Consider the following 12,112-nt stretch of genomic DNA (forward strand, 5'->3'; position numbering starts at 1 on the left):
TATCCTTAGGTTAACTGATCAGAACACTGTCTTGGGAGATGGTTGTGATGGTTGTAATGTTTGTTCTCGGCTTTCTTGATAGCTCAGTTGGTAAAGAATCTGCCTGCAATGCAGGAGACCCTATTTCAATTCCTGGATCGGGAAGATCCCCTGGAGAAGGGATACGCTACCCACTCCAATATTCTGGTCTGGAGAATTCCATGGACTGCATAGTCCATGGGGTCACAAAGAATCAAACATGACTGAGTGGCTTTCACTTTCGCTTTTCGAGCCCACAGCTCTGGGCTATGACCCCCATCTGACTTCACATCAAAATATTCTTGTAACAGCTTAACTATACACAATGGCAGCCTTTTGAACTCAAAGTAAATGAACACTTGGGATTTTAAAGCGATATTGGAGTGTTCTCTAGATGGTATTCAGCGGGGAAAGGAAATGGCTGTGAACATCTGTGATTATTCCACATTAAAATTATTGATCACAGGCCATGTGAGGCTTATCAGAGCATGGAGTGAACTTAATTGTCAGTAGGTGACTGGGGGGCACGTTAACACACAGCTAAGGCGCTTGCAGGTGCTGCCTCCTGAAGTTCAATCCATCAGGGCTTTTCTGCTGAAAGGGACCCATCAGACATGCCCCATCTAGGGTGATTTCTAAGAATGATTTTTTAGTCTTAGGACTAATGTATGTTCATTACAAATATGGAGCAGAATAGGAAAAAAAAATCATGTGATACAGACTTAATTAGTCCCCGGCAGGCTATTGAATCAGGATGAAAAGGGAGCAGATAATGGTAACAATAATAATAGCTAATATTTATTGACACTTTATTGGGCTAGGCACATCCAAGTGCTTGACATGTGTGGCCTTATTTAATATTCATCATTTTTCTGTAGGCATGGCTTTATAACCATTTATAAATGAGAAGCTGGAGGCAGAGAGAGGAAAATCTCTGCTATTTGAGATGTAGAAAATGGACATGTGGAGACGGGGGTGTGTGGTGGAAGAGGAGGGTGGGACAAATTGATAGAGTGGCGCTGCCATCTATGCCCTGCCATGTGTGGGAAGCTGCTGTCTAACACAAAGAGCTCAGTTTGCTGTGCTCTGATGACCTAAGGGAGCAGGGAGATGGGGACCGAGTAGCGAGGGAAGCTTGAGGGAGGGTATGTATGCTTACCTATGGCTGAGTCGTGTTGTTCAGCAGAAGCCATCACAACACTGGAAAGCAGTTATATTCAAAAAAAAAAGAATGAAATCCCTGCTATTTGAGGGTGATGACCACGAGGCATAGTGATATAAGCGATGTGATGTGATACAAACAATATAAACAGCACGAAAAGGCTCTTGACAAAGGATCATGGTGCTGAGTGGGGGTCATAACTTATGACAGATCCTGGGGGTGGGCAGCAGTGAGTGGATGAGACCTTTGCCCTTTGAGATTTGGTTGAAAATTCTGAAAGAGATGGGAATACCAGACCACCTAACCAGCCTCTTGAGAAATCTATATGCAGGTCAGGAAGCAACAGTTATAACTGGACATGGAACAACAGACTGGTTCCAAATAGGAAAAGGAGTACGTCAAGGCTGTATATTGTTACCCTGCTTATTTAGCTTACATGCAGAGTACATCATGAGAAATGCTGGACTGGAAGAAACACAAGTTGGAATCAAGATTGCCGGGAGAAATATCAATAACCTCAGATATGCAGATGACACCACCCTTATGGCAGAAAGTGAAGAGGAGCTAAAATCCTCTTGATGAAAGTGAAAGAGGAGAGTGAAAAAGTTGGCTTAAAGCTCAACATTCAGAAAACGAAGATCATGGCATCTGGTCCCATCACTTCATGGGAAATAGATGGGGGAACAGTGGAAACAGTGTCAGACTTTATTTTTGGGGGTTCCAAAATCACTGCAGATGGTGACTGCAGCCATGAAATTAAAAGACTCTTACTCCTTGGAAGAAAAGTTATGACCAACCTAGATAGTATATTCAAGAGCAGAGACATTACTTTGCCGACCAAGGTCCGCCTAGTCAAGGCTATGGTTTTTCCTGTGGTCATGTATGGATGTGAGAGTTGGACTGTGAAGAAGGCTGAGTGCCAAAGACTTAATGCGTTTGAACTGTGGTGTTGGAGAAGACTCTTGAGAGTCCCTTGGACTGCAAGGAGATCCAATCAGTCCATTCTGAAGGAGATCAACCCTGAGATTTCTTTGGAAGGAATGATGCTAAAGCTGAAGCTCCAGTACTTTGGCCACCTCATGCGAAGAGTTGACTCATTGGAAAAGACTCTGATGCTGGGAGGGATTGAGGGCAGGAGGAGAAGGGGACGACAGAGGATGAGATGGCTGGATGGGCATCACGGACTCGATGGACGTGAGTCTCAGTGAACTCAGGGAGATGGTGATGGACAGGGAGGCCTGGCGTGCTGCGATTCATGGGGTCGCAAAGAGCCGGACACGACTCAGCGACTGAACTGAACTGAACTGGAGAGGGAGAGGCAGAGGAGATAAAGTGGTCTGGGCAGGACCAGCAACTACAGAGGGGAGAAGTCGAAGCTGTAGGTTATGGAGTCTTTTCTGCCTTGGCAAAGAATTTGGAGTTTTCCCTGCAGGTGAAGGGAGATTTTCATGGGTCTCTACACAGGCAAGCAGCATAATCTTAGTTGTGTTACTTTGACAAAAAGAAACTTGACATTTAGCATCACAAAACCCAGTGCCATGAAATCGCTGTCTCTTACTGTTCCCTGTAATGCATTTTTGGTGCTGCAGAGTCAGAGGGGAGCCTGGATGTGCGGAAACATTTTAACACACCCGCCGGGGCACCGCCTGGGTGCAAAACGTCAGGGTGATCCAGGGTCCTTGGGTATCGCTAGTGTGTCAGGCCAAGAAGGGCAGATGGAAAAATGCCTGAAATCTGTGAAAAGCTTGGAGAGAGGTCGATCTGCTTGCAGTCTAGCTGGCAAGTTTCTTGTAGTGCAAGTTTTTCTAGATTCTGGCATCATTTTAGTGTCTCCTTTTTCTTTGTGAATTTGTTGCAGACTTTCCGTTCTGCTCTGTGGATTGGTCTTTCTGTTTTTGTTTTTACTACCAAACGGCTTTAATTACTGATTTTTAAAAATCATTTTAACATCTTTTGTATGGAGGCCCTTCATTAGTCTTACTCAGACTTTTCCTGGCTTTTCTTGTATGTTTAATCAGATGGAGGGCCTAAGGCTCATCTTCTGAAATCCGTTTTTCTTTCCTGTTCCAAAAATTTTGTTAATGAATTTTATTGTGCTGATGTTAACTTTGTAGATTCATTTAGGGGAAGCTGAAATCTAAAAGAAGTGCCAGAGAAAAATGGGTTTTTCTTCACTTAATCGAACACATATAGTTTCTCAGTTTTATGGACTTTTTTTCACATGGATATGGTCAATGTTTTGTACATTTTTTCTAGCCATTTGTGGTTGTGAGTGACAGTTCTTCTATTATGTTTTTTCGATAACTGTTTTTTGATATGTAGGGAGGTTATGAAATATAACTTATTTTGGAATAAGTCTCTTTTGTTATTGTTGTTCAGCTGCTAAGTCATGTCTGGCTCTTTGTGACCCCATGGACTGCAGCATGCCAGGCTTCCCTATCCTGCACTATCTCTTGGAGTTTGCCAAACTCATGTCCACTGAGTTGGTGATGCTATCCAACCATCTCATCCTCTGTCACCCTCTTCTCCTCCTGCCCCGAATCTTTCCCAGCATCAGGGTCTTTCCCAATGAGTTTAATAAATAAGAAATAGGAGGAAACTTCCATGATGTGATGAAAAGAAGAGAGAGAGAGAAAAAAATAATTCCATGTCTCCTTACTGAATTCTTTTTTTCCTCTCTCTTTTCTTTTTTATCATGTCATGGAAGTTTCCTCCTATTTCGTATTTATTAAGCTACTTCTTTCTTCTTCTTCTTTTTTCCCCTCCTAATCAGAAATGGATGTTGCATGTCACCAGAAGACTTTCTAGCAATAATTGAAATGGTATTTTTTCTTTTGATCTATGATGCATTACGAAAATGATGAATTACGTAAGTGACCTTAATATTTAGTTATCCTTTTGTTCTTTGGTCAGGCACATTACTCTTTTAACGTAATGCTGAATTTCAGCCATGTGTGTTACAAGGCTATCTGAATCCTAAACATTTATCTCTCAGTAACATTTTCACTGTCACGTGATGTCTGAGAGTTCGTCTCTCCTGTCTCTTCACCCTCTCATACTCAGCTGCTCCTAGTGGACAGAGATCCCACCGGCTGGGTAGCTGAAGGCACAAGATATCACTAGAGATGTTTAGTCAAAGGGGACTGTGCTTAGATTTCCCTGGTGGTCCAGTTGTTAAGATTCTGTGCTTCCAATGCAGAGGGCATGGGTTCCATCCCTGGCTGGGGAACTAAGATCCCACATGCTGCGTGATGCAGCTAAATGTTTTTTTTAGAAGGTAGAGACCTTGCAGAATTTCTCCCAAGGAAGACACTAGATGGCCAGTGCTTGGCAGGGATAGTGAGGACTGTCAGAGTTGGGTGGATGAGAGCCTGAACCTGAGGGAGGGCCCCTGAGCTGCTCTGGACATTTGGGTTTGCTGAGGGGGTTGAGATGTATCGGCAGCAGAACTTAGCCCCTCCTCTATGGAAATGGAAAACCATGTCTAAAGAACATCAAAATCATTCGAGCAAAGGGCTTTGAAGCAGTGCCCAGTTATTAGCCTCCCCTGGGGAGTCCTCATGTCTTTTTGGTGGAGTCTGGGGCTGACTCAGGAGAAGAAGAGCAATCTGGAAGGTCTGGGGTGGGATTTGGCTCCGGGTCACATGTATCCTTTTCTGCTGCTCTCTGGGGGAAGGTGGGCCTGAGTAAAGGTAGGCCTCAGCATGGTCAGCCCTGGAAATGCGTGATTTCTGCAAAGTGGCCTTTGGGTATTCATGTCCAGTAATCAGCCAGCTCATCCACAACCCCTGGGATGCAGATCAGGGCTTTTACTGCTTGCCCAGGAGAGGAATGCCGGTCACTGGATCCACCTGGACCCTGAAGTGCAGAGGAAGCAGTGGTTCCAGCTGGGGCTCCATGGAGCCTGCTGGGTTGTCCTGAGGAGCACGTGGGGCAGCATGGGAGGCAGAGTTCTTCAAGGTGAAGAGTGCTACCAGCACTAGTCTCTGTTGTGGGCACTGGTCTAAGTGCATTTCAGATCAGGGCTTGGCAGACTTTTCTGTACGTGCCGGCCAGGGTCTGGCTTCGACCAGATATGTGGAAAGAAGCCATGCCTCATGACCCTGCACCATCCCCTCCTCTCTGCTCATGGCCCCTTACAGAGCAGTTTTGGCCCCTGGGTCACATTGTCAATTCCTTTTCTAGATAACCTGGGAGACTTAAGATGTTTTCCATTGCCTCTGAGTGACTGGTGAAGCTAAGATGCCAATCTCTTCCCGCTAGGAAGGGACCCTTCTCAGCCATAGTTCCACTCAAAGCTTTTCAGGAAGAGAGGGAGGGTTCACGTTCTCCAGCTCTAGGCATCCTGAGTGTTCCTCCCTTCAATAGGAGTGAGTAATTCCTTTTGGATAAAACTTCAGAAGACAACATTTGATGCATGACAGTCGATGCAATTATTATTTTTTTTAATTTGGGGCATTGCAATAGCAATTGGCAGAAACCATTTTTGGGTGCATAGGTAAGAATTTAAGATGCTGCTTCTAGGGCATCACCATTTGAATGGTGATACTGGTTCTGGCACAAAGAATAGAGTAAAACGTGATTCCTGGCAGGCTGCCCGCCTGGACTTCATTAACCCGGACGCGTGCCTGCCGTCCTCTCTCATTGCAGCAACAAAAGCCAGCAGTGTCCTTTGCAGACGCAGAATCAGCAGGGACTGGTCAGGACAGATAATGATGCTGGGTGTTCGTCCCCGACCAACCTGACCTACATTTGGAAGAAGCGGCAGCTTCCCTGCTGGGTTCAGTTTGCTGCACGCTCACGCATCACAGTCCTGTCTGCTTTTCACCTAGAGAGTCTACCACATAGAGATGACACATGATCAATCAAGAAACCATTTTACGTGCCTAGTCTGAGAGGTTATGGATAGTAGATACTCAGTAAATGTGAATTCCCTCCACTTTAAAAACCACCCCCTATTGAAGAGGCATTCCCTGCAAAAGCCTGCCCTGCACAGACCCCAGGACCTGGAGGAGTCTGATTCATCAGTCAATGCCAAGATAGGCAGAGCTGAACTTACGGGCAAAGCCACAACTGTGCTCCATGTAGGTGAGGGCTCTGCTTGTGTGTATGACCATCAGTTGCCTGAAGATATGTTAAGTCTTAGGTGGTAGTGTGGCAGAGAGCAAGAGTGAGGTCTCACAACACATGTATCCCATTTGGTCTGCCTGAGAAGTTTGGCCTCTGAAGTTTTTACCCAGAGTTTGGAGAATTTAATCTATCTGCAATCAGGACCTGCTTGGAGGTGATTTCTAAGCATTCACTGCTACCTCTTTGGCTCCTAAAGGGGTGATTTGGTGTTAGCAGTGGAACTGTGTTGGATGATTGAACTTCAGTGAATGGTAGAATGCTTCACAGTAATCTTTTACTAAGTAGTCCAAGCAGATCAGCGATTTAATGGACGTGAACTTGGGCAGACTCTGGGAGATGGTGAGGGACAGGGAAGTCTGGCGTGCTGCAGTCCATGGGGTCGCAAAGAGTCGGACACGACTTGGTGACTAAACAACAATAACCAAGCAGGTCCTTTTGAAATGAGCATAACTCAGAACATTCATGCACCGTGTCACGTGATGGCATCAGGCAGTGACAGGGCAAACAGGCTCTGGAGTGGGTCGTAAGGTCCAAATTTTGGCTTCATCACTTCCCAGTTGGGGGACTCAGACAATTTACCTACCCTGCTTCTGCCTCAGTTTCCTGATCTGTTAGTCATAGGTGATGGTAGCACTTATATGCTACAGAGTTGTTTGCAGATTAAATCAACTAATATAAGTAGACTGCTGACAACAGGGTCTGGTAGATACGCGATCTTGGTTTAATTCGTAACCGATAAATCAGTAGTATAATCAGACATTTTCCCAATAAATAGACATCCTAATTTCCCTTATGGGGGATCTCTTTCTCCCTATGAACTGTGATTTACACAGTGGGATGGTATTGTAAGTAAAAATTCAAGCCTTATTATTTTCACTCACATATAAGCATTTTCCCAAAGTATAAAAGTTAGTTATAAACGTAATTTTTAATGACTGTATAATGTAATCATATGGATTAGCCATAATTTGTGATAAATTTTCTTAGTGTTGAACATTTTGGTTGTTCCACGCTGCTGGGTGGATGGTGGGGGCACCAGACACCCATGATATGTATAACCATTTCTATATTCTCTTTTCTCAGTGTCTCCTTATTCTTAGGTTAGATTTCCAGAAATAAAATCAATGGGTCAAAGGGATAAATATTTTTAAGGCCCTTGATAAATATTAACAAACGGCTCTCCCAGATCGTTTATAATTAAACTCCCACAATGACGTAGGCAAGTTATTCCTATGAGTGTCATCCCCTTGGGCCTCTCAATATGAAACACGATACCAGACTAACGGACAAAGAGAACCCTTGAGAGGTCTTGAAATAGGAATCATTTTAAAGTTCATTGGACAATCTTTTGTGATTAGCAACAACAACAAGACCAAAGCCAGATCTAATTTTGACCCGGCATGAACGAAAGAGTGCCTGAGTTGTTCAGGCTCTGATACCAGCATGAATTTTTCTCTCCTGTGTCAGTGAGAGCTTGATACCGATGTTGCCGTATTCGGCACTGAAATGGCCAGGCCTGTGGGAGGCTGAGTCTTGACCCTCTCTCCCCTCCCGCCAGCTACACCGTGGGCACCGTCCAGGAAAACAACGACCAGGTCTGGAAGTTCCAGAGGTACTTCCTGGTGCAAGAGTACTGCAGCCGTCTCAACATCCCCTTCCCGTTCGTGGTCTTCGCCTACTTCTACATGACGGTCAAGAAGTGCTTCCGGTGCTGCTGCAAAGAGAGGAACACGGAGCCCTCTGCCTGCTGTGAGTGGCTCAGCCCTTGCGCTGGGGCCCAGAGGCGGGGGTTCGTTTCTGGGAGGGTGTCTGGTCCGCATCTCAACAGGGGGGGTTAGTCACAGTTATTTCAGCACTCACAGTGGTGTGTCCTGAGACTTCTCTGATGGCCCAGTGGTTGAGACTGAGCTCCCAAGGCAGGGGGCGGGGGCTGAGTTTGATCCCTAATCAGAGAACTGAGTGAGATCCCACGTGCCACACAACCAAAAAAAACAAAACAAAACCCAAGTGTTCCTCTGTGAAGGTCAGGCAGAGAGTCCCCCAGTGACTTAATTCAGGAGGAAGAATAGATTAAGACAGACATCTAGATCTGCTGGGACAGCCTTGTTCCAGCGGCTCGCTTTTGGATGGACATCATAATGGTGTAAGTAAGATGTTGAACAAACACGATGGGTGGGATAGTGTCAAAATGTGACTTGGTTCTTGCTCTCTGTTGCTTCTGTGACATTTATTCTCTGGGAAACCTTAGGTCTGATTCTGGCAAGGCTCACTGTTGCAGAAACCAGTACTCGAGAAACCAGGCCCCACACTCACCCTCAGAGAGTTGGAGAACTCAGGTTAATTACACCGACGGGCCCAGAGGAGTTAACACTCCAATCTCTGAGCCCCGAACAAAGGGATTACAGAGTTTTTATAGACAAACTGTAGTGGGCAACACTAGCTGTTAATAGGCTGGTTTAAACTAAGGGGTTTCCTGCATGTAGGAACAGCAGTCAAGATGGAGAGGGGGATGCCTGGCCTGGACAGGCATGATGAAGCAGGTTTGCAGGGGCTGGGTGATTGCAAAGAGCAGGACAAGGGTGAGTGAGATAAACTCCAATTCCTAGTATTGCGAGTCTCCACTTTCTGAGACTACGTGACCTATGTGATCTAGTCTTTGCAAGGGGCAAGCTGAGTTACACAGGCAGAAGGAGAAGGAGGTTATGTCAAATTTTAACGTTTCCTCTTCATTCATGCCTTTTCTGGTGGTTCTTAGAGAAAATCTTCCAGTGACCTTACTTGGTTAAAGACTCTCAGTTTAGGAATTGGGACCCACTGTCCAATAGATTAACCTGCCTGTTCGCCGTCTTCCAGAGGGGAGGCTCCCCTTAGCACCCTTCTCAGCTGGTGGACTCGTCAGGAAGGGTGGGCCACTGGCTTTCCTCTCTCCCCGCCTCCTGCCCACTCACTCACCAGCTGCCCTAACTGACCTTCTGTGGGCTGGAGCGTGGGAGAAGGGAGAGGAAAGAGCGGAAACCCTCTGTGGAAACAATGGCGCTGCCCTGGGCTGGCTCTGTGCCCCCTGGCCTGTGTGTGTTTCCAGCTGACCCAAGATCGTGTGGTGCATGGTGGGTCCTTCAGCTGAGCCTTGCCCGACCCCTTCACACCAACCACCGCTCCTGGGGTCTGGCAATGCTTTCTCCGGGGGCTGCTCCCCGACCCGAGCCTCTGGTTTCCAGGGGTGTCTTCTGCACACTCTCCCACACTGCCTTCCGGAAGACAAGAGTCCACACGGCCGTGGGGCTTGCTCTGTCTCTCTCGCATGCTTGCCCACCTCCTGAGCCCTGTTAGACTCAAGGCAGGCAGTTCGCCACCAGCCCCTCTGCTCGCCCCGGCTGTGGGAGCTGGACTCTCCGACCGTTGACCCTCGGTCATACCTGGTTCCACCATCTCTTTGGCTGCAGAGAACCCACATCCGGCTCTCTACCCCGAGACCCTAGGGTTTCCTAACGCCCCTTCCTTGAGCCACTAAGCTGGGCAAGTCTTCCTCACCCACAAATGTGTTTCCACCAGATTCAGCCCAAGGGAGAGAGAGGCCTGTTTTCATTCCTCCAGATGTTTGGACGCAAAGAAAGAGTTGGAAAGAGTACCACTGGCTCCTGTAGCTTACCCTTTAGCCTCAGGCTTAAGCCGGGGGCTCCATCTCAGGGTGGGAGTGGGGCGCAGCTGCAGGGCAGGCGTCTGCACATTGACGGGGCCCAGACCCTTTGGGGTCCACATGGATCTTTCCATTTTTTTTTAACAGTCAGAAGGAAAAGAAATAATTTTTAGGTGACAGAAAATCTATTGGTACATGTGTGGGAAGCCACCACTTCCCTGGTGACTCAGACGGTAAAGTTCTGCCAACGGTGCGGGAGACCCAGGTTCAGTCCCTGGATCGGGAAGATTCCCCTGGAGAAGGAAATGGCAACCCACTCTAGTACTTTTGCCTGGAAGATCCCGTGGTCTGAGGAGCCCGGTAGGCTATAGTCCATGGGGTAGTCAAGAGTTTGACACAATTTCACTTTTACTTTCATATACGTGGGTGCATGTTCAGTTATGTCCAACTCTTTGTGACCCCATGGACTGTAGGCTGCCAGGTTCCTCGGTCTTCATGGAATTTTCCAGGCAAGAATGCTGGAGTGAGTTGCCTTTTCCTTCTCCGTGGGATCTTCCTGACCCAGGGACCCAATCTGTATCTCCCCCGCCTCCTGCATTGGCAGGTGGATTCTTTACCACTGAGCTGTCCGGGAAACCCCTATTGGTATATACTTGTCTTTATACCAACCCAGTCATATGATCTTTTTAATATTTTCTTCATCCAGGAAGGGGCCCATGATGGCAGAAGTGCCAGTGCTGAGGGCCTGGGGTGACTGACTTATCTCAGTTGCCACTGACCAGCCCTACAGTAAAATTAGAAGTCCTGTATCCCAGGGACTCCATCAGTTCAGGGACTCACAGAGGTCACCAGTGGCTCTGTGCGCTGCTTAGGGATGCACAGCTGATGACCCAGATTGGACTTAGCCCTAGAACCTGTGAGATTTCCATTCTCTCTCTCTCTCTCTCTCTCTTTTTTTTTTTTTTTTTTTTTTTGAGGAAAAGCCAAGAAGGGTCTCACTGAGTCTCTAAGAAGATCTCTTGTATCTTATCTAACAACTCCATGAGACCTGGTTGCTTGAAAAGCTACTATTTATCTGCTCACTGACTGGGCTTCTCCGGTGGCTTGGACAGTAAAGAATCTGCCTGCAATGTGGGAGACCTGGGTTTGATCCCTGGGTTGGGAAGATCCCCTGGAGGAGGGCATGGCAACCCACTCCAGTATTCTTGCCTGGAGAATCCCCGTGGACAAAGGAGCCTGGCAGGCTGCAGTCCACGGGGTTGCACAGAGTCAGACACGACTGAGTGACTAAGAATGCATGACTACCATCATGGGATTCATGTTCCATTTTGGGCCAGTCATTCCTGTCTTTCTAGTATATCCCAAATATTTTGATGATTCAGAAAGTAAAAACATGAATTTTACTAACCTAGATATGATAATTGGCTGTAATTAAGAAAAATTTAATTTGTCAAGAACCATCATTTTTTTTTTTTTGTTTGATTCCTGCAAAGAAAAATGGGGGAAAGATACTCAGGAATATGACCTTCAATATTGTTCATAATTTGCTTCTGTGTTACCCCTGCAGCCATGATCCCCTAAAGTCTGGCTTTCAGAATGTAAATGTACAACGACCCCTATCTCATGTCACAGTTTAAAGACTCCTCATTGTCAACTCTTTTAACAGCATTATTTCAAGATGTTAAATGTCACTTTGGGAATGTCATTAGCTATCGCATGTATGTAATTGCCTTTCCTAATGAGGAAAGGTGTTTTGACAATTTGGATAAGTTACTGTCTTTCTCCTCATTGTTTTGCTGTGGAAGACAGAGTGAGTCGTTTCTAACCAAAAAGAATGAGAAGTCTTTATATCAGGGATGGGAATTGAAAGCTGAGACCTGGAATTTGTACTCAAAGACTACACCCAAGGATCAGAGGCATGTCATGAAGCATCTCAGAACTACCTTTGAGTCTGTTTTGAAGCCATGTCATGGATGAATGTCTGTAGAACCTGTGGGAAGGCTCAGGGGACCAAACCAAGCCTGCAGACTTGGAGGCAAATGCAAAGTAAATTTAGGAAATGTGTTGTCAACCAGAGTCTTTGGCAACAAGTTTCACACTTCTTCCTGAATGGTTACAGAGAAAAAACAAATGATGGAGAAAGGTTGTGGGGAGAAAGGTTTGAT

The 12,112-nt window shown here is 46.3% G+C and overlaps 1 protein-coding gene across 1 annotated transcript in view; it reads left to right on the forward strand.

Annotated features, from left to right (window-relative positions):
• The window catches only part of TRPM8 (transient receptor potential cation channel subfamily M member 8), a 99,542-nt gene that overhangs the window by 72,856 nt on the left and 14,574 nt on the right, over positions 1-12,112 (forward strand). The window contains exon 21 of the mRNA XM_040231803.1: positions 7,869-8,059. Within this exon, the coding sequence (XP_040087737.1) occupies positions 7,869-8,059 (191 nt within the window). The remainder of the gene's footprint in view (positions 1-7,868; positions 8,060-12,112) is intronic.

The sequence above is a fragment of the Oryx dammah genome, unplaced genomic scaffold (assembly GCF_014754425.2).
Source record: "Oryx dammah isolate SB20612 unplaced genomic scaffold, SCBI_Odam_1.1 HiC_scaffold_28, whole genome shotgun sequence".
NCBI classification, from domain to species: Eukaryota; Metazoa; Chordata; class Mammalia; order Artiodactyla; family Bovidae; genus Oryx; species Oryx dammah.